At 42.4% G+C, this 23636-nt stretch overlaps 1 protein-coding gene across 1 annotated transcript in view; it reads right to left on the bottom strand.

The window, feature by feature from the left end:
- The window catches only part of Dmgdh (dimethylglycine dehydrogenase), a 73852-nt gene that overhangs the window by 29230 nt on the left and 20986 nt on the right, over positions 1-23636 (bottom strand). The window contains exons 6-12 of the mRNA XM_055598363.1: positions 17846-18094; positions 15447-15645; positions 13228-13397; positions 12726-12879; positions 10649-10814; positions 9986-10116; positions 655-872 (exon numbers count right to left, since the gene is read on the bottom strand). Coding sequence (XP_055454338.1) covers positions 655-872; positions 9986-10116; positions 10649-10814; positions 12726-12879; positions 13228-13397; positions 15447-15645; positions 17846-18094 — 1287 coding nt within the window. The remainder of the gene's footprint in view (positions 1-654; positions 873-9985; positions 10117-10648; positions 10815-12725; positions 12880-13227; positions 13398-15446; positions 15646-17845; positions 18095-23636) is intronic.

The following is a 23636-nucleotide window of genomic DNA, read 5'->3' as shown; positions in this document are numbered from 1 at the left end:
CAACCTGTGGGTCATAACGGCTTTTAAAGGTCAAAAACAGCTTTACACGGGGTCATGGGAAAACACAGATACTTACTTTATAAGTCATAACAATAGCAAAATTACAGTTATGAAGCAGCAATGACATAATTTTATGGTCAAGGGTCACCACAGCGTGAGGAATTGTGTTAAGGTGTCTCAGCATTAGGAAGGTTGAGAACCATTATTATACTGGGAAGCTTGTCATGGTCACAATGGGCTGGAAGCCACACTATCTGAAAGTGTTCTCATACAGTCTGCTGACTGGGGTCTTCCAGCTACTCCTTTCTTATCTACCATTCTAAAGAGAAGCGACTAAAAATGGGTGGAAGCACTCTAAAGAGAGGGAGTGGCCAGACAAACTTCTTGCCTTAGAACTGGGCAGAAGAAATCTTTCTTCAAAATCAGAGAATATTAAGTGTATGTGTATGTGAGAGAGAGGGAGGGCATGACTGTGCCTGTGTGAGTATGAGTGCGTGTGTATGTGTGTGTGTGTGAGTGTGTGTGCACACGTGCATGTATTGTGAGGGTGTGACTGTGTGTGGCTATGTGTGAGTGTGTGACTATGCATGTGTGAGTGTGTGTGTCCCATTGCTGGTAGCCTTTCCTTACTTTCGGTTGTTTTCCAATTCTTACCAGTATAAGAGATCCTGATAGCAGTGACAGGAATGCCGGAGAACTTTAAAGGCTTGGTTTGGAGAAACTTGAAAACATCATCGCTGAGGTCTTCTGAGGTCAGCTTCTGAAGGACTCTCCTTGCATATGGCCCTGCAACTCCCAGGACTCCAAGCTCATCTGTTATGTTTTGAATTTCAACATCATATCCACCTCTTATGGCCACTTCTTCAATCCATCTGCATTGGGGTCATAAGTACTATGTGAATGTTGCTTGAATAGTACATGCTTTTAGCATATTATGCCTCTGAAGACTTGCTGTAAGTTTGGAATTATCAGAAAACCCCTAGAGGGCCATGGCATACTTCAAAGGTTGAAGAAAATGAGTCCCTGAGATTCAAGTTGCCCATTTAAGACTTGGGAGGAGGGAATTTTTCAGGTAATAAGAATCTTCCAGTTTAAATGAGCTTTGCCATGGTTATACATAGGGATGGTTCTGTTGCATTTAAACTAATGGTCCCATCTTCAAAAATTAATTTAAACCTGAATTTGCTTCAATACCTGTACACAAGATACATACTTGCACTGCTAGCCATTAATAACGTGCCTGTCACCACACATACAATTGCTCTGATAATCACAAGGAAAAGAGAAAACCTCCAGTCTCAATTTCTAAGTCTTGATGAGTTTTTGGAAGGCAACTCTCTGGGTCAGGCTATAATTTGTTGAGCTGTTACTGGAGGCTCAGCTGCTCAGATGACTTGCACACCCTTGCACTTGATCATCAGATCTCCATAATTCTACAACTAAGGTGAGAATCAGAGTCAGACCATGATTTAATAATAACATCCCACCTACTTTCAGAATACCAGATTAAAGATGGGAACTTTGAGTGATCCAAGAGGGCAGCGCTGAGAGAACAACCGTGTCTGATGAGCAGGACAGCAGTGCCTGCACAGCGACCAACAGACCAACCTGTGGACCCTAAAACACCAGCAATTGTGTTTTCCAGGTGAGAGGAAAACTCACAGTGTGGGAAGCAATAGGGAACATTCTCAGGTCACCCAGCTAAACCCAGGATGAATTCCTAGGTCCTGGCAGGCTCTTGGTCACCAGCACAGAGCCCCATACCTGCATGCTCTCATCACCACCCCACACTGAACTGTGGATCCCACAAAACCAAAGACTGGGTTTTCCAGTTGAAAGCAAACCCTACAGTGAAGGAAGAAATTGGTACCAACCCACATCAGGTCACCCAGACAATGTCTGGAAAAGGTCTCGAGATTCGGCAGGCACTCAGCCATCAGCCCAGAGACTGAGGAAATACCACAGCGAGGGAAACAACAGGTCCGAACTCAGGACACCAAGCTAATCCCTGTAAAAGTTCCTGGGTTCCTGTAGTCTCTGAGCTCTAGCCTCCTGCCATATGCCTGTGTGTTGCGCTCACCTGCCAGTGATTACCACTTGGGTACTGGGACACTGAGCTCCAACCTCAGACCTACAGAAGCCTGGGATCCATGGGATCAGCCCCCAGATACTGCTCCAAGGTGCAACCTGTCTCCCTAACTAAACTGACCAAACTGTGGAGCTCTCTGATTCTTCAAGAGGGCTGTGCCCAGAAAATACAGTGTAAGAGCAGCAGCAGCAGCAGCAGCTCACTAAATTCAGAGCAAGAAACCCAGTGACAGGGTAGCTGTCTCTAGGACTTCTCCTGGTGAGAGGAGAGCTCCCCTGACTACCAACAACCCCACTTACCCCATAGATCCATACACCTGAGGTGAGCTGTGGCAATTCCCTGAGAAGCACCTGCCATTTGATCACCATGCCCAAAAAGCTAAGAAGGCTTCCTTCAGGAATGACCATCTTCCTGACAGGAGGATTCTCCCCACCCCAGGATTCCAGGAGGCATCAGAAACTAACAGCCAACACCTGAGATAGCCAGATGGGTAGAGGCCAGCGTGCAAGCACAACCAACAAAAGCCAAAGCAATATGACATCTCCAGAACCCAGTTATCCAGGGGCAAGTAGCCCTGGACACCTCAACATAAGTGAAATTCAAGAAAATGACCTTATATCTATGCTTATGAAGAGGATAATGGAGGAAACAAATGAAACACGTAAAGAAATAGAGGAAGATAAAGTAAAACAGATTATGGAAATCTGTAAAGAAATACATGAAGATGAAGCTAAACAGTTTGTGGCCTTTAGAGAGGAAATAGATCACTGAAATACATAAAAGAAAAGCAAGTGAAGGAATTGAAGGAAAAGCAAAAAAAATACAGTCAGACAGGTGAAGGAAATCAACAAAATGGTTCAAGATCTGAAGGTAGTATTGGAAAAATTAAAGAAAACACAAACATAGGAAATCATGGAGAGGAAGAACTTAGGGAAAAAACAGGAACTACAAAGGTAAGCATAACCGAAAGACTACAAGAGATGGAAGAAAGAATCTCAGGTGTGGAAGATACAATGGAAGAAAACGACGTATCCATCAAGGAAAAATGTTAAATCTAAAAAATTCTTGACACAAACCATCCAAGAAATTCAGGACAACATGAAAAGACATAACTTAAGAATAATAGGAATAGAGGAAAAAGATGATTCCTGTCTCCAAGGCCCAGAAAATATTTTCAACAAAATTATAGAAAAAAATTTCTCCAATTTAAAGGAGAGGCCTATAAGCATATAGGAACCCTACAGAACATCTAATAGATTAGACCAGAAAAGAAAATCTTCCTGCCACAAAATAAAGTATAGTAAAATAGTAAGTATACAGAACAAAGTAAAAATACTAAAAGCTACAAGGGAAAAAGGCCATGTAACATACAATGGCAAACCCATCAGAATCACACCTGACTTCTCAACAGAAACTATGAAAGCCAGAGGGCCTGGATGAATATCATGCAGTCCCTAGGGAGACCACAGATGTCAGCCCAGACTACTATACCCAGCAAAACTCTCAATCACCACACATGGACAAAACAAGATATTCAACGACAAAAACAAATTTAAACAATACCTACCCACAAATCCAGCCTTACAGAAGATACTAGAAGGAAAAATACAACCTAAAAAAGCTATCTACGTTCAGGAAAACACAGGAAATAAATAACCTCTCTACAGCAAAACTAAAAGTAACCAAGCACACAAACACACTACCACAACCAACATCAAAATAAAAGGTTCTACCAGCCACTGGTCATTAATCTCTCAACATCAATGGACTCAATTCTCCAATAAAAAGACACAGACTAACACAAGACCCAATGATCTGTTACATACAAGAAATACACCTCACCTACAAGGATAGACATTACCTGAGAGTAAAGGGTTGGAAGACGGTTTTCCAAGCAAATGGACCCAAGAAGCAAGCAGGAGTAGCCATTCTAATATCTAATAAAATAGACTTTCAACCAAAATTAATCAAAAGAGGTTGGGAAGGTCACTTCATACTCATCAAAGCAGAATTCCACTGAGAAGACATGACAATTCTGAACATCTATGCCCCAAATAAAAGGGCACCCACACTTGTAAAAGAAACATTAATAAAACTTAAACCACTCATAGATCTCCACACTTTAATAGTGGGACACTTCAATACCCAACTCTCAACAAAGGACAGGGCAACAAAAGAGAAGTTAAACAAAGAATCAATGACACTAACAGATGTCATGAGTCAAATGGACCTAACAAACATCAACAGAACTTTTCACCCAAACACAAAAGAACTGACCTTCTTCTCAGCACCTCATGGAACCTTCTCCAAAGTAGACCATATTATTGGTCACAAAGCAAGCCTCAACAGATACAAGAAGATTGAAATAATCCCTTGTATCCTACCAGACCACCATGGACTAAAGCTGGACCTCAACAACAACAGAAATAGCAAAAAAAGCCTATATATACATGGAAACTGAACAACTCTCTACTCAATGACAGCTGGATCATGGATGAAATAAAGAAACTAAAGACTTCCTAGAATTTGATGAAAATGAAAGCACAACATACTCAAATTTATGGGACACAATGAAAGTGGTGCTAAGAGGAAAGTTCATAGCACTAAGTGTCTTCATAAAGAAACTTGAAACATCTCATACAAGCAACTTAATGGCTCACCTGAGAGGCCTAGGGAAAAAAAAAAAGAAGAAGCAGACATACCAAAGAGGAGTAGATGGCTGGAAATAATCAAACTCATGGCTGAAATCAATAAAGAGAAACAACAACAACAAAAATAAACTAGAAATAAAGAGAACAATTCAAAGAATCAATGAAACCAAGAGCTGGTTCTTTGAGAAAATCAACAAGGTGGACAAATTCTTAGCCAAACTAACTAAAAGGCAGACAGACACTATCCAAATCAACATAATCAAAAATAAAAAGGGGGACATAACAACAGACACTGAGGAGATCCAAACCATCATTAGGTCTTACTTCAAAAGCCTGTATACCGCAAAACTTGAAAATTTAAATGAAATAGCCAATTTTCTTGATTGATTCCACTTACCAAAGCTGAACCAAGACTAGGCAAATAAATTAAATAGTCCCATTTCCCCTAAAGAAAAAGAAGCAGTCATCAAAAGTCTCCTATCCAAAAAAAGCCCAAGGCCAGATGGTTTCAGCCTAGAATGCTACCAGACCTTCAAAGAAGAGCTAACAGCAATACTCTTCAAACTACTCCACAAAATAGAAACAGAAGGAACATTACCAAACTCATTATATTAAGCCACAGTCATCTTGATACCTAAACCTTACAAAGATGCAACAAAGAAAGAGAATTTCAGACCAATCTTCCTTATGAACATTAATGCAAAAATATTCAACAAAATATTTGCAAACTGAATCCAAGAACACAAAAGAGATCATCTACTATGACCAAGTATGCTTCATCTCAGATATGCAGGGGTGGTTCAATATGTGGAAATCCATCAATGTAATCCACCATATAAACAAGCTGAAAGAAAAAACCACATGATCATCTCCTTAGATGCTGAAAAAGCCTATGATAAAATTCAACACTTGTTCATATTTAAAGTCCTGGAGAGATCAGGGATACAAGGCACTTACCTAAACATAGTAAAGGCAATATACAGCAAGCCTATAGCCAACATCAAACTAAACGGGAAGAAACTTAGATCAATCTCACTGAAATCAGGGACAAGGCAAGGCTGCTCACTCTTTCCATATCTCTTCAACATAGTTCTTAAAGTCCTTGCTAAAGAAATAAGACAATTAAAGGAGATCAAATGGATTCAAATCAGAAAGGAAGAAGTTAAAGTATCACCATTTGCAGATGATATGACAGTATAAATGGGTCACCCCCAAAAATTCTACCAGAGAACTCCTACAGTTGATAAACACCTTCAGCAAAGTGACTGGAAACAAAATTAACTAAAAAAAAAAATAAGTAGCCCTCCTATATACAAAAGACAAATGGACTGAGAAAAATTAGGGAACCAACACCCTTCACAATAGCCAGAAAAGACAACGTATCTTGGTGTAACTCTAACCAACCAAGTCTCTGAAGAAAGAAATAGAAAAAGATGTTAGAAGATGGAAAGATCTTCCATGCTCACGGCTCAGCAGGATTAATATAGTAAAAATGGCCACTTTTGTAGATTACCAAGAGCAATCTACAGATTAAATGCAATTCCCATCAAATTACCAACACAATTCTTTACAGAACTTGAAAGAAAAATTCTCAACTTCATACGGAATAACATGAAACCCAGAATCGCTAAAACAATACTGTACCATAAAAGATCTTCTGGAGGTATCTCCATCACTGATCTCAAACTGTATTATAGAGCAACAGTAATAAAAACTGCATGTTACTGGCATTGAAACAGACTGGTGGATCAATGGAATCAAATAGAAGACCCAGAAATAAACCCATACACCTATGGATACCTGATTTTTGATAAAGATTCCAAAACCATACAATGGAAAAAAGATAGCATCTACAACAAATGGTGATATTCTAACTGGAATTCCACATGTAGAAAAATGCAAATAGAACCACATCTATCACCCTGCACAAAATTAAAGTCCAAGTGGATCAAAGATCTCAACATAAAACCAGACATACTAAATTTGTTGGAAGAAAAAGTAGGGAAGAGCCTTGTACTTTTTGGCACAGGAGACAACTTCCTGAACAGTACACCAACAGCACAGGCTCTAAGATCTACAATTAATAAATGCAACCTCGTAAAACTGAAAAGCTTCTGTAAAGGAAAGGACACTGTCAACAGAACAAAATGATAGCCTACAGGCTGGGAAAAGATCTTCATCAACCCTACATCCGATAGAGAGCTAATATCCAGAATGTATAAAGAACTCAAGAAACCAGACACCAACAAACTAAACAATCCAATTAAAAAATGGTGTACAGAGCTAAACAGAAATTCTCAACAGAGGAATGGCAGAGAAATACTTAAAGAAATTCTCAACATCCTTAGTCATCAGGGAAATGCAAATCAAAACAACTCCTCAGAGTTGTTCCATCTTACACCTATCAGAATGGCTAAGATTAAAAACTCTAGTGACAACACATGCTTGAGAGGATGTGAAGAAAGGGGAACCCTTCTCCACTGCTGGTGGGAATGTAAACTTGTACAATCACTTTTGAAATCAATCTGATGCTTTTTCAGAAGTTGGGAACAGCACTACCTCAAGATCCAGATATACCACCCCTGGGCATATACCCAAAGGATGCCCTTCCATTCAATAAGGACTTTTGCTCAACTATGTTCATAGCAGCTTTATTTGTAATAGTCAGAATCTGGGAACAACCTAGATGTTGCTCAATAGAAGAATGGATACTGAAATTGTGGTATATCTACACAATGGATAAAAACAAGGAAATAATGAAATTTGCAGGCAAATGGATGGAGCTAGAAGAGATCATCCTGAGTAAGGTAACCCATAAACAGAAAGTCAGGCATGGCATACACTCACTTATAAGCAGATGTTAGCCGTATAATATAGGCCAGCCATCTACAGACCTAAAGAAACTAAACACTAAGGAGGACCCTAGGGAGGATGCTTAAATATCATTCAGAATGGCAAACAGCATAGACACCAGAAGTGGTGAAAGAGAGGAAAGAGAATAGGAGCCTATTATAGAGGGTCCTCTGAAAGGATTCATCCAACGGGGGAGTGAAGCAGATGCTGAGACTCAGGGCCAAACTTTGGGCCAAGCACAGGGAGTCTTAAGGAGGAAGAGAGGTGTGGGGATAGAGGGACATAGAGGGGACAGGAGCCCCACAAGGAGACCAACAAAACTAAAAGGTCTGAGCCGAGGGGGTCCTGCAGAGACTGATGCCCCAACAGAGGATCCTGCATGAAGATGACCTAGACTCCCTGCTCAGATGTGGCTGATTGGCAGCTCAGTCTCCATGTGGATCTCTGAATGAGGGGATCAGGGGCTGCCTCTATCATGAACTCAGTTGACTACTCTATGATCACTCGCCCCTGATGATGCAGCCTTGCCAGACCACAGGAAGAAGAGGATCCAAGCATCCTGATAAGATTTAACAAGCAGATGACAGATGGCAATAGTGGACTTTCAGTGGACTAGGGGAAGGGGATGGGGGGGGAGAGGGAGAAAGGGCAGGACTTGGAGAGTTGAGTGAGGGAGCTTCATTCAGGATATATATTGAATAAATTGTGAAGAAAAAAAAATTAAAATAAAAAAGATGGAAACTTCACAGTGGACTGGAGGTCCAGGCAAAGGCAGGTCTGCAATTTAGGTATGAAACAGATGGAGAAGATAAGTAGAGGTAGTTGGCTTAAGTGAACCCAATTTGTCATGCAGACTTGAGCAGGCGACTTTAACTCATACTTGTTTCCTAGTCTGAAAATTTGACATACTTTGTCAAATCTTTTAATTTAGCACGTGTTTTTATATGTAATACACACACATATATGTACACATGTTGTATGTGTGTATAGAGGCAAAGGTTGACATTGAGTGTCTTCCTTGATGGCACTCCACCTTATATTTTGAGGTAAAGCTCACCTGAACCCAAAGCTTGCCCTCTCAGATAGTCCAGCTACCCAGCTCACTCTGAAGGTGCCTCGTCTCTGCCTCTAAGTGCTGGGATTACCTGTGAGCCTCTGTGCCCATTTGCCATTATATGGCTGCTGGGGAGTCTAAACTCTAGCTCTCATGCTTGTGAAGGATGCATCCTACCCATGGGAGCCACCTCCCCAGCCCCCACAAACTCTTAAGAGAATTAATTGAGATATGTCTAAAAGGAGCTCTGGCTCTTTGATGTTTAATAAAGAAGAGTTAGTTAATATTAGCAGACCCAGTAAAGCCATTGGGCAGGTCACCTTTTGGAGGGGGCAGGGGCTTTTGCTTCAGCTATTCCTGTAAAACACATGAGGTTTATTCACATTGATGAGATTTCAGAATTAAAGTGGCGGCTGGAAAGATTGCTCAGTGATTGAGAGAGTTAAAGCTCTTGTAGAGAGTGAGAGTATGGTTCTCTGCACCCAGTTATGATTCACAGCCACCTGGAACTCCCGCTCCAGGAGATCTGATGCCCTATTCTGGTCTCTTCAAGAACCTCCATGCATGCACACACTTACTTTAAAAAAAGAACTAAAGTTGTTCTTTAAGTACTTTGTGATGATTATCTTCTTTCAATTTTATTTATGTGTAGGTTTGTTCTGCCTGAATGTATGTTTGTGTGCCATGTATGTGCTTGGTACTCCTGGAGGCCTGAAGAAGACATTACATCCCCCTAGAACTGAAGTTAAAATGGTTCTGAGCCACCACATGGGTGAAGGGAATCAAATCCAGGTCACCTGGAAAAGCTGCCAGTGCTGCTAACATCTAAGCCATCTCTCCAGCCCCCATGATGGATCATTGCTAACTTGATGCAGCCTAGAATTATCTGGGGAAGAGTCTCAGTGGGGAATGGTAGCCTGTGGATGTGTGTATGGGGCATTGTCTTAATTAAATTAAATTAAATTAAATGCAGGAAGACTCATCCCATTGTGGTAGTGCCATTCCCCAGGCAGAGGCTCCTAAACTGTATGAGAGCTGGAAACCCACGCTGTGTGTAAGTAAGCAATCACGCCTGAGTGCGTTGCTCTCTGCTCTTGACTGTGGATGCAATATGAGAGGCTGCTTGAAGTTCTTATTCCTGCCTTGACTTTCCTAGTGATAGACTGCAACCTGAAACTGCAGGCTGAAATCAATGCCTTTCCTCCCTAGATTACTTTTTTGTCATGGGATTTTATCACAGCAACAGAAATGGAACTAGAATACTAACACAAAGAAAACTGTGGAAGATGGAGTCAGCGTGTTACCTGCACAGAATTATTTTACTGGCTGTTTATTTACCTAAGATCATGAAGTTCCGACCCAGAGCCAGTGATCAGCAGGAACTCCCCAGGAGACTGGTGGGAAACGGTCAGCTCAGCATACACTTGACCTTTGTGTGTCAACATGTGACTAATGTTTGTAAAACCCACCTGCACAAAATAATTTAAAATCATTTCAGGATGAATTAAGCATCTTCACACATGGGTAAAATGTGTGGGAAAACCCCACCTCTTACCATTTATATCAAGGATAGAAAGTAAACCAAAGATTAATTTAAGTTTCCCATTTCAACAATCATATAAAATTGTTTGTTCTAAAAATCACATCATACAAAATTTCCCTACAAATTGTATTTCAGGGCTGGAAAGTTGGTACTGAAGTAAGGACACTTTCAGCCAAAGCTGACACCCTAAATTCAATCCCTGGAACCCACAGGTTGAACAGAGAGACTTTTGCAAGCTGTCCTCTGACCTCTAGAATCACACTGGCACATTAAATGAAGTCATTGGCATCATAGATGACAATTTATTCAATGGAAATTTTAATTGAGAAATAGTTGCCGTACTCTTGGTCACTTGAAGCGATCAATATAGTATCCACTTGGAATAAATGGAGTCAAAGAAGGTTGGGTTTGGGTTTTTTGAAAAGACCAGGTCAGAATCCTGGACCTTGTTTATTTACCTTGGGAATGACATTTGCAAAGAGATGGTCCAGAAGTCGGGTGGAATCTTGGCCTTTGATGCTGAACTTGCCAAATGGAGACAGGTCAATCACACCAACTCTTTGCATAACCTGTTTGTACTCAGAGCCCACTGGCTCAAACCAGTTTGTGCGGCGGAAACTTGGCCTAAAACACAATATTTACTGTTCAAGACAACTGTCATCCATTATCCAAAAACTATGGAATAAATATTTTAATCAGCTTCCCTCATCTAGAAAAGCCTGCTGGAGCTGAGGGGAGGGCACCCTTGGATCTGCTCTGTAAATTATATATACATTTGGAATCTGACCTTTTATAGTTTATTTATCATCCATTTGACCATTTTATAGTGAATGGAGTGTTAATTAGAGAGAAAATAAGACAGAACTCATGGGTACTCTGGTATGAAGGGCAGTATACAAAGCAACAGTTGAGGATTTTTAAGCCTGGTTTCATGTTAGAATCATTTGGGGAACATTTTTCGAATACCAGTGGTAAAGCCACATTAAATCACAATGGAGTGTGTGTATATACAAGTGTGTGCATTTGTGTATGTCTGTGTGTGTGTGTGTGTGTGTGTGTGTGTGTGTGTGTGTGTGTACCTGTTCAGGTCTCACTGTGTGTACATGTATGTATATGTCTCTGTGTATACACACAAACTCACGTGCAGCTGTCTAGCCAATACCGCTCCAGCACTGTGAATACAAATCACTTTCACTATTAAAAGGGGATTGGACACTTGAGCAGGTTCCAGGGAGTGTTCTTGCCTGAGATAAGCCAGTTCCTTCACTCTTAGCGAGAAAAGGTACTGAGTGGCTTCTAGGTCCTTTGCAGTAGCTAATGATGGAACAGGCTCTAGAACAAAGATCTCCTGACTCATTTTGAAAGGTCTTTTCCACTTAAGCAAATGAACTTCTAACATGGTGTTTTTAGCTTCAGAACAGGATGCTAGGTCTGCAGAGCTTTCCAGTAGCTTAACTATTGAAACTTAAACTAGATCTAAATATCACAAAGTATTTATCTGAGTTGTTCCTGAAAATCCAAGCCAGTAATTTTGCCCCCAAACATCTAGCTGCCTCTAGAACTAAATCTAGAGCCATTCATAGCTGCCTCCACTTTCGTGTTTTACTGCACGCATCTGAATTTAAAGTAAAAGTCAAAATCTGTTGTTGCACGGGCATGTGTGTTCATCTGTGTGTGCGTGTGCACATGTTGAGTGCGCAGGACAGTTGCTACACCTCAGGAGCCACCCAACTTGTTTAATTTCTAAGACAGGGCCTTTCACTGGCTGAGAGTTTGCCAATAGGCTAGGCTAGCTGGCCAGCAAGACCCATGGATCCACCTGTCTGCCCCTCCCTCCAGTGCTGGGATTTTAAGCCTACGCCCAACTTTTACACATAGGTACTGGGATCAGACTCAAGTCCTCATGCTGGCATGGCAAATGCTTTACCAAGTGAGCTATCCTTCTAACCTCAAACTCTGTTCAAATAGCAAAATGACAGTTTGAGAGTACTGGTAAATTAGCTTCTAGACATGCTACTCATTTTTCCTTAATTTATGGGTTCTCATGGAAACAAATAACCATTAACCCCAAGTCCAGCAATGCCATGCGATACTCAGAGGCCTGTTTCAGTGGTATACTTGGTATTAATCTTAAGTGCAGGTGCTCTCTTGTCTGTTTTGTGACCCAGAGTTGTGGATCCTTTCCATAGTGTTTGAATACCATGAGATTTGATCAGGAACCCGAAGCCATGACAAACTTTCAGCAGCCAATTAAAGCCGTATAATGTACGTGGATGGGAACGAGGAAGGTTCCTCTGAGATTCTGGTAACTGCCAAGTAAAAAAGGTGTGAGTGAGATGACCAGTGTCCCCTGGGCTGGCATAAGGAATGCCTCCACCATGAGCAGGTAAGTGATCCTGGGAGCAGACTCAGTGTTCCTCTGAGAGCAGTGCAGTTATGATGGTTGAGGAATCTGGGCCCTCTTTCCTTCTGCTCTACCCTGGGATGACAGCCCTGGAACAGAAGCACATGCAAGCTATGATGACATTCACTTACCTATACTGAGTGTCCTGGCCGGGTTTGTAGAACCAGTGTGGCTGCTCCCAGCCAGCATGGAAGCCCATGGAGCACTTGGACTTCAGGATTTTGTAGAGCCCACTGACTCTCTGGGTTGGCCTCCCAGCAAACCGTTCTTCTTTGGGATAACCGACTGAGAAGGGAACAGGAGCGCTCTAATAGTTTATAACTGAAATGAAGCAATACACTGAAGAGATTTTAGGAATGGAAAGGATGGGACATACAATTCAAAAGTGTGTGTGTATATATGTTTTTTAAAAGATGCCAATTATACTGATCATCAAAGGGTAAAATAAAAATACCCTAAATGCTTAAAATCAGTGATGTACCCAACACATTTTAACCTTATGCAGTCATATACATCCCCTGCTATAACTTAAGGCACGATCACAGTTCCTCCCCACTCCCAGGGAACAGAACAGAGTATCTAAAGTGAGAGATGCTACAGGTCTTTCTAGATGACAGCAAGTTAGTACTTCACCGATGTTGTTGAACCCATATGATTCTCTGGCTTTGGCCTCAGTGTACTGTGTTGTTGTCCATTTGCCATAGCGATTGGGATCCAGTTCTATCAGGTCAAAAGGAGGTTCTCCATGCAAAATCCAGTCACTGAGGTACTTCCCTACCCCACCAGCGTGGATTATGCCGTATCTTTAGGATACAAAGATAATTATTGATATTACAAATGTGAAGCATTCAAGTGGTGAAGTATGTCTAGACATCTTACAGGGATCAAAGCTGGAGTCACCTATGCTCCTCAGAGCACACAAGTGATGCGCTTATGTTTATGCTATACATTTTTTCCTCTAAAACAAATCAGTGTATGTTCTGGCATGAAGATGAAACACTCCTGACTTGACTGCTGGCTTGTTTTCACACTTTTACAGGGGAAACCGCACTCACAGATAGCCTGTGGCTGCCAGCTAGTAAAGGCGCTGACTTTAGGGAAGAAGCAGTTGGCTCTCACCTGCCATTCTGAGGGGTGATTATCCTGACAGGAAATTGCGGGAGGCGCTCCCACCCTCACCCCATCTCTTCACAACTCAGTGCAGTGCTTATTTTCTTAGGTGATAGCCTCTATGCAAGGAATCTTTAACTTAGAAGCACTCACACAGAGGTAGGCACTCAGCGGGCACTCAGCTGGCACAGGGCAGAAAGGGCAGAACATGACCTCTGTAATTTGCAACTAAGAGGTCACTTGGAGGGGAAGGTCTGTTTGTCTCACAAAAAGATGCTTGGCTGGCCTAAGGCTGATTACGTAGCTGAGAGTGGCCTTGAACTTATCTTCCTGTGCCTCCACCTCCTTAGCTTCGGTGTTACAGAGATATCCACTATGCCTGGATCATAGGACGCTGAGGATCAAGCCCAGGGTTTTCTTGCATGGTAGCTCGCACTCTACTTGCTTACATTCCCAGCCACCAAAAGATGCTTTAAATCATACATATTATTATGATATCAGAATACCAAATCCAGGATGCTTTATTCAGGTCTTCTTCCCATTCTTATTAACAAAGGCTTTCAATAAACCCATATTATCTGTGATTACATTAAAAAAGGAGCTTTTAAGGAAATGAATAGGGTGAGACTCAGAGAGATAATCAAGGGAACTTGATACTAATGTGAAAACCCCATTCCACCCCCTGGTCTGATCTCTATTACCATATATTTAAAAAAAAATCTTAACACACAGGGCTGGAGAGATAGTTGAGCAGTTAAGAGCACTGACTGCTCTTCCAGATGACCCGGGTTCAATTTCTAGTACCCATATGGCAGCTCACAACTGCCTATAACTCCAAGATCTGATACCCTCACACATACATGCAGGCAAAACACCAATACACATTCAAAAATAAAAAACCTAACACAAGAACTCTAGCACCCCCAAACCATACTGACTTAAAAGCCAGAACCTTAGTTCTAAGAATCGTGGGAGGAGTTTGACAGAAAATGCTTTCTCCCCAACTACACTCCTTTAGAAAAATAAATATGCCTTGACTGTTACCAAGTTAGTCTCAAGGAGAATAAAAAGGCATCACTTTGTACTTGTAGCAAGAAGCCTGGTACAGAGCTGACAATCATTAATGATTATTTGAAAAACCCATCCAAATAGAATAGAGAAGAAAACTAGAATATTAGAACCTTTGATGTGATGGTGAAGTGAATTTGACATCAATATTCAGCATATTAATAAGACAAATATTAGAAATGAAACAGAGGCAATGAGTGGAATCTTAAATAGGAAGTGGCCAAGGGAGTTACACAATGTAATAGACAAACAAGAATTATTTTGAAAATACATAAGATATGTTATCCGTTTGATATTTTAAATATGTCACATTCTGTTATGAAAATATTCTTGTCCAGTTGGGACAAATTGACCCATTGGAAGGTAACAGCATGAACAGGGACACAAAGAGATACTTCCAAGAGGCAGGAAATACATGAAGACAGTTTCACAAGATGACTGCCCTCTGTGTGCTAACCTTGACTACATAGGTGCTTAGCCCAATAAACAGTTAGTCCCCTCTTTGGTCAGTAGGAAGAGGCAACCCCACCCTTACCTTATTCCTCATTCCACTTCATCCCCACTGTCTACCCCCTCTTCCATGTTTTCTACTTTGGGGCCTGATATTTTAAGACTGGTTGTTAGCTAAAGAAAACACTTCTGCAAGGAATGTCAAGTCTCAGGGTGTTACTCACCCAAAGCCAATGGCCACCCAGTAATTTCTGACTCCCTGGTGGGGCCCCACCATAGGCAGAATGTCGGGGGAGTAGGTGATAGGGCCATTGACGATATTGATGATATCCGCCTTTTTCAAAACAGGAATCATGTCCATGGCAGCCTCCAGATGGTCCATGATTCGGTCCAGGTCAGACTCAAAAAGTTCCTTTCCGAAGCCTAGAAAGACAGACTTCTGTCCCTCATGTACAGGCAAATCTCAAAGTAAGACAGTTCTAAAACAGGTGCCCTAAGGTGGACACTTCCTTTTTCTTTAGATGCTAAAGTTGGGGCCAGTGAGATGACTGAGGGTAGAGGAACCTGCCACCAAGCTTGACAACCTGAGTTCAGTCTCTAGGAGCCACATGGTGGAAGCTAAGAACTGACTCCTGCAAGTCGTCCTCTGACCCCCACAAGTCTGTCCTCACATTTAAATGCCCACATACACATACCAATAAATCAGACCAAGAAATATTAAGTCTAAACTCACTCTCCCAATACCATAACATTCCTGGGAACAATAATGCTATTCTTACTGAAACCATAGTCACCTTTTTAGTACATAGAAACTGAAATTTATGCTTAGGTTCCCCCCCTCCAATATTTTACTGAATCATTATTTTAAAAAGAACAATAAGTTGGTTTATCAGGACAGATTTTAAAATAATCTTTCAATAAACATAAACATGAGAGCAAATGCAGTGTGCAATTATTCCAGGACACTGGAGAAAAAGGACCTGAGAGCTCTGTGATCTCTCCTTTCTCCACGCTGCCTCCATCCTGCAGCTTCCTCCCAGCTGTTGTGAGCCTGCACAACAGCTATCTTTCTTTCATCCTAGAAGTCACCATGACTAAAAGCAGGGCCAACAGATAAACTTCATTAGGTCCCCGCCCAGTTCTCCTGGCCCTTCTTGATCAGGACAATGGCATGGAGCCTCAGGCTACCAGGGTTGCACTAGGGCATGTGATACCCATGCCAGGAACAACTCAGCCTGGCTCTCCCTCTAGCATTTCAATATTTGCTCAGTATTTATTTGGAAACAAAGCTACAGCATGGACAGAGTGGAGAGAGGCCCTCCCTATACCCGCCTCCCTAGGAGCTCTCAGCCCTCACTCTGAGGTAAGAAACAATTTTGCTCAGACCCAGATGCACATGGTCCAATCAGGGAAACCAAAGCCTGCTGGCTGCTGGACCAGCCTCTGAAGGAGGCAAGGTGGGTCCGAAGTCCTTTCCTGTTACGTGGGAGACAGGGGTCTGCTCCCCACTTCAAACTGCTTAACAACATATAATTCCAGAAAATGCCCTTTTATGTTTCTTCACATTCCCTGAAATAGGTCCGTGCCCAAACCATATATTAGCTCCTCTTATAGACTAAATCCAGAGGGCTCGGAAAGGAGCCATATCTAGAAAGGAACTGGCCTCACAAGCATAAGGACCTGAGGTCAACCCCAGGTCTTGTTTATCTATAAATAGATAAACAAACAAATAAACAAGAAAATAAGTAAATGCACCTGTTCGTGGCTGTGTGTACTTATATAATCCCAGCACTTGTAAGGTAGAAGCAAAATAGATTCCTGGGCCTCACTGGGCAGCCAGCCTACCTTCTGCTGAGTTCCTGGCCAATGAGAGACCTACCTCAAAAAGTAAAATAAAATGTAGACTGTGCCTGGGAATGACACCTAAGGATGTCCTCTGGCCTTCTCATGCGCATGTACACACATCTCTATGTACGTATATGCACACATATACACACATGCATGCATGCACATACATACACAGACACACACACAAGATTAAAGCTAGAGGTGTCTGTCTACACAGCCCAATCAAAAAGAAAATAATGCAAAATAAAACAAAAACCCTGGTCCGTCTCCCTGATGGAACTAGAAAGCACCGCCCCTCTTGCTAAGGCTTAGCACTCTGAGCAGTTCCCACTTGTGAGGCACAGGAGGCCCTCTGCTCATAGTCCCACCTTCGCTGAGGACTCTGGCCAGCATTCTTTGTAGGTTGACACCTGTCTGGGTACCTGCAGTGTGGACAACAGCACAAGCATCTGTGTTCAGATTTTGAAACTAGACCAAGCAGGCAGATCGAGGGAAAGGGAAATGGCAGAAGGTTGTACCTGGAGCCTTTCCCAGCAACCCTAGTGCTAACATAAGCTACTCTCCTCAACCATCTGCATCTCTCCCCTGTCCTCTGGCCCTGTGTATTCTCCTTAAGGATACAAGGACCAAGTCCAGCATCACCTCCAAGCCCTCCCTCAAGCCATTTCAGACACCTGCAGGTCAGCACTGGGATTTTGTCTTATTCTGTATCTGGCTCCCAGCTTTTCCTGACTCATCATCTCTGACCCATATACCTTCCATTTGCTGAACCCACCTGGAGGGACTCCATGAGCCACCCAGGAGGCTTGAAGTTTCATCTTCTCCTGACTTTCGTAGGGACCAAACAAAAGCCCATCCCTTTCCTGTCGGAGGTAGTAGGATCCCTCCAGGTCACGAAGCACTGGGAGCTCTCGTTTCAAAGCCTTCACTTCTGGTATTGTGGATGTGACGACATACTGATGCTGCACAGGGATGAGGGGATGCTCCAGTCCAATCATTTTACCCACTTCACGAGCCCAAAATCCTTCAGTGAGAAAATCATTTTAAAAATGTCACCATGTGCATACATATGCCTATGACATTGACATAGCAATTTTTTAAATTTATTTTTTATTTATTACAATGTATTCACTTTGTATCCCAGCTGTAGCCCCCTCCCTCGGCCCCTCCCAATCCCACCTTCCCTTCCTCTTCTCCTCCCATGCCCCTCCCCCAGTCCACTGATAGAGGAGGTCCTCCTCCCCCCCTTCCATCTTACCCTAGCCTGTCAGGTCTCATCAGGACTGTCTGCATAGTCTTCCTCTGTGGCCTGGAAAGACTACTCTTTCCTACCACCTCCTCTCCCCCTCAGGGAGAGGTGATCAAAGAGCCAGCCATTGAGTTCTTGTCAGAGACAGCCCCTGTTCTCCTCACTAGGGAATCCCCTTGGAGACTGAGCTGGGCATGGCAATTTTTTATTTGGAAATTTCATTGTTTATGTAGTTCCAGTGCCGAAGAGCAAACCAAAGACCTTGTACATTTCTGCCAGGTGGGGCTCTACCACTGAGCCTCATCTCCAACCTCTTAAGTATTTTTGAGCAAATTGCAAAATTGAATGGGAAAGAAGACAAGACAATTGTTGGCACTGTCCAGGGTTTTAATAATATCTGTCACCCAAAGGAGCTCCTTCATTGAAAAACCTTTTTATCCATGAGCAAAAATGAGCTGAAAAAAAAAAGCAACTCAAACATATAAAAAATTCAAATGCTTATAAGAAAGGTCGTAACAAACTATCCCTGCTTGTAGACAGAGACAGGCAAAGGGCAAGTCCTTGTGTGGATGTGATGAGCACACTTCAGAACAGTACGGTACGGTGCAGCCCTTTGAGCCGGCTCCTACACCCTGCTAACCCTGCTCTCCTCAAATCCCATGGACTCAAGGTTGTTCTGTTGACTTAAAATTTAGAGTCTATGCACTTTGGAAGTGAGAACACATTAAGTTCTGCTACTTCAAGAGGAACAGTGAGCTTGTGAGACATCTCATAAAGCAATATGGCAAAAAGCAAGAGAAACTGTAGGGAAGCTCAGTGGTGAGACTTCCGGGCATGTGTGAGGCCCTGGGTTCATCCCTAGCACTGCAGGAAGAAAGGGGAAACAGCAAAAAGGAGACTGGGCACATCAGTTCCCAAAACAGATGTTTTCCCTTTCACATCATTTCCCAAGGTTTAGGCCTGTATTTGTATTCTGAAAGGTCCCAGAGGCTATGACCAGCAAATCTAAATGCTTTTGCTGTGGTGGCAGCAAAGTCTCTCTCTCTCTCTCTCTCTCTCTCTCTCTCTCTCTCTCTCTCTCTGTGTGTGTGTGTGTGTATGTGGGGGGGATTATTTGCCTCTTTTTTTTTCATAAAGTTATATGTAGCTAGAGCTCAGAGCTGGCTTTACCCAGGCTGGCACTGAATTTCTGAACTTCTGGCCTCTATTCCCTCCAGTGAAGGACTACAGACATGAGCAACATATCTAGCTAACATGACATTATTTTAAATAAACACCACACCTTTACCAATAAAAAAGATATTTTAAGGTCTAAAATGATCGATGTAATTTTTCTGACAAAGGTGTGCTGTGCCTCACTCATCGATTGACTCTCCGCAGGCAAGGACTTCCATTTACCAGCTTGTTTCACAGCGGCTTTGGATAATTAGCATGGGCCTAACCTATCTCTCAATCACTACTTTTTTAGGCTGTAGTCTAAATTTTCTACTGTTTCTGTTTCTGCTTTTGAAAAAAATCTGGCAAGGAGTTCTGAGATCCCCAAATCTGGCAAGGGGTCCTGAGATCCCCTTGGTTACACAGTTCAAGGTCCAGAAGTACCTGTGAGCCAGCCTGGGAACCCAGACCATATTTTCTGAGCAGCCAGCATTTATTTCCATTTAGGCAAACACCAACAATGTGCTCTGCTGGCTTGCTTTGGCCTGTCAGGCTAGTCATGCTTGAGTAATCACCCCACACTGGCTGCCCATTTGTAAACTTGGAATCCAACCTGTGGGCATTGGAGACATTTGCTAGTCTTTAATAATTTAGAGGCTTAATTATTGTTGTCTGTAGAAAGGCATGAATTACCAATGTCAGGACTTTCTTTGTAGGAAAATATAGCACAGCCATATATTGTTGTTGTACACACAAAAACAATTTTTAAATCTAAAGTCAAATTATTTTGCCAAGTAATTCAAACCACTGCAGTACCTCCAATTCAGTTGTTTTGATTAAAAACATAAATTGAAGAAAATAAATTCTGTCCTATTCAAACACAGTTACAAATTTCTGAGCCTTGCTTATTAATGCATTTTATCATTAAAACAGAGTATACATGTTTGCCTGAATCCCATTTAACTGTATTGCTTTAACTCCTGTTTACCCTTTGCTGCTGGTATCTGAGAAGCCTCCTGTTCTGTTTATTGAATTAATATAAGTCTAGTCAAGATTATACTTTAACTTCAGCTAGAGCAGACTAGCAAGCAAGGTCAAAGGGGAGAGTCAAGCATAGAAAAGAAAATCATCCCAAAAGAAAGAAAAAAAAAGATCACTTCCACCTGCAAAGCAACTGGAAAGCCAATAAAATTGAGCATTAGAAATGGCCTGTGTTTAAAAGAGTGCAGGCTGGGCATGCACCACAGTGGTAAAGCATTTACCCAGCATGCATGAGGCCTAGACTACCCAAACAGTAATTAAATAAAAAGACAGTGATTGATAGAAATGAGGTTAGAATGAAGGGAGTTTGGTCGTTGACCAAGTTTACTTCCTCAAGATGTGTTGCAATGGAGGTCTCGTTCTCTGACAAGCAAATGCAGCAACTTTTTTTGGATAAACACCGGGCTCCACATTAGCATCATTCAGCTTTGTCATATTAGGAAAATTTTAAAGTAAAATTTACAGTTTTCTTAGGTTTAATGAAGTCAGCTAGAAACAAGTCAAGAGGCACCTTTCTTACTGTATACAAGAAGGCTTTACTTCATAGCAAATGGCACTTAGCTGTGCTGTGTGTCTGTGCTGTGTCCATGCACTGTGCTGCGTCCCTCCATGGTGTGAGTCCCTGCACAGTGCTGTGTGCTGTGCTGCGTGCCTGTGCTGTGTCTCTGTTTTGTGTGCTGTGCTGTGTGCCTGTGCTGTGCCCCTGTGCTCTGTCTCTGTGCTGTTCTCTGTGCTGTGTGCTGTGCTGTGTGCCTGTGCTCTGTCCCTATGCTGTATGCCTGTGCGGTGCTGTGTGCTGTGCTGTGTCTCTGTTTTGTGTGCGGTGCTGTGTGCTGTTCTGTGCCCCTGTGCTGTGCCCCTGTGCTGTGTTGTGTCCCTGTGTGCTGTGCCCCTGTGCTGTGTGTGTCCCTGTGTGCTGTGCCCCTGTGTTGTGTGTGTCCCTATGCCCAAGCAAGGCAACAGTAGACTCTGGCTCATTTATAAAGCTCTGGGCACTAAAGTGCAGTTAGCCTGCTGCACACTAACAGTGGAAGCACTGAGAACCTCACCTCAGCTCCGCTTGCTCACAACTAGGGACACACAAAAAAGAAAACAGGAAAAGAGAGGAGAGGGCAGGAGAGGGGAGTGGAGGGGAAAGGAACAGAAGGGAAGGAATGATGGGGGAGGAAGATGAGTGAGAAGAGGAGGGAAGAGGGAAGGAAAGAAGAAGAGGAGAGGGGAAAAGGGAAGAAAATGGTCAACACATTTTCTTGTTGGCATGCCAGGCTAGAAGTGTATTAGGAGATGCTTTAGCAAGATGATGTGGGCACACCTGTAATCCCAGATCCTCAGGGAGTGAAAGCAAAAGTATTTTAAGTTTGAAGCCAACTTGCATCATATACAATTTGAGGCCACCAGGTAATTTAACAACACCTTAACTCGATGTAAAATTAAATAAACAATGAACAAACAGGGTGTAGCTCGGTGCACAGTACTTAGTGTGAATGCAGCACTGGGTTCAGTCCTCAACAATAACCTAAACCCCACCCCTACTTCGGCCAGACAAAAGGTCTAAAAAAATCAGCTAGTATAGACAGAACAGTTTAAAATATAGCTTCTAGACCAAGGATGTGGCTAAGCGGTAGAATACCAGTGTCCTGGCTAATTTTATGTCCACTTGACAAAAGTCAGATTCACTTAGAAGAGGGAAGAGCTGAAAAAATGCCTCCATAAGACTGGCCTGTAGGCAAGCATGTGGAACATTTTTTATATTAGTGATTGATGTGGGACGGCCCATCCCATGCAGGTAGTGCTATTCCTGGGCTGTATAAAAAAACAAACTGAGCAAGCCCTGTAAATAAGCAGAATTCTTCCATGGCTTCTGCTTCAGTTCCTGCCTGTGGGTTCCTGCCCTGACTTCCCTCGGTGGTGGGCTATTAGGGGAAGTATAAAATGAAATAAATGCTTTCCTCCCCAAGTTGCTTTTGGTTATGGTGTTTTTATCATACCAACAGAAACTCTAGGACAACCAGCCTAGCTTGTGTAAGGCCCTTGGTCCAGTCCTCGGCCTGTTAAAACAAAACACATACAACACATGCCCCTTGCAAGCCTCCAGCCAGAATTAAAATCCGCCTAAATTAAAATCTTTCTGAAGCCTGAGAAACATTCCGAGGTGATTCACAGGTACCCTAGCTTGACAACCAACTTCTCTGAGAAGTGATTTTCCTAGTAAATGTTTGCTAGATGGTTTGGGACAAAAGAAAAAAATAATCTTACCATTAGTACCAAGAAACCAGGATTTGAAATTCTTGTTTCCCAAACAAAGACATAAACACTCAAGAAAATAGGTATTATAATTATAATTATCATCAATACAACTAATATTTTTACTGTTTTCCACATATACCTTATTCTGGGTATTTTACATTATTAACTATTTAATGTCCACAATAACTTTTGTTTGTTTGTTCATTTTTAAGACATGGTTTCTCTGTGTAGCTTTGGCTATCCTGGACTTGCTTTGTAGACCAGGCTGGCCTTGAACTCACAGTGATCTGTCTGCCTCTCCTCTCAGAGTGCTGGGATTACAGGGGAGCACCACCATGTCCAGCTCACAGTAACTTTCGAGATGGTATTATTATCCCCACTTTATAAATCAGTAAATTCCCTCTGGCACAGGCTTGACAACGCATGGGTCTCTAGACCAGAGCACGCCAGTGTCCTGGACAAGGCTAGAAACAAATCAGCAAACTCACACACCTCTGTTCTCACCCGCTTCTCACAGGCATCACAAAGACTCAGTAGCCTTTACGTCTCCCACAGTGGCTGTGTTTTTCAGTCTGCATCCTGGTTTGTTTAATTGGATTCCAGAGCTCCCCTGAGGACTTTGCCCAAAAGTGTATGGCAGCTTCATCTCACTAAGTAACTCTGGAAAATGTTCCAGCTGTCACGTTCTGCAACCATTAACATGATGCTCGCTTTTATTCATGCAATTGATGTTATTAAAGTAGCTCAGTGCTACAAGGAGGGGTGTTCCAGATTGCTGCCCTCAACTAGCAAGGCTTACCTTACAAGCAGCCTCCAGCGTTTAGAAAACACACACACACACACACACACACACACACACACACACACACACACA

The sequence above is a fragment of the Psammomys obesus genome, unplaced genomic scaffold, assembly GCF_907164565.1.
Source record: "Psammomys obesus unplaced genomic scaffold, mPsaObe1.curated_primary_1811, whole genome shotgun sequence".
Lineage (NCBI taxonomy): Eukaryota > Metazoa > Chordata > Mammalia > Rodentia > Muridae > Psammomys > Psammomys obesus.
The sequence above is the reverse complement of the archived record's forward strand: the minus strand, read 5'-3'. Positions and strand labels throughout refer to the sequence as shown.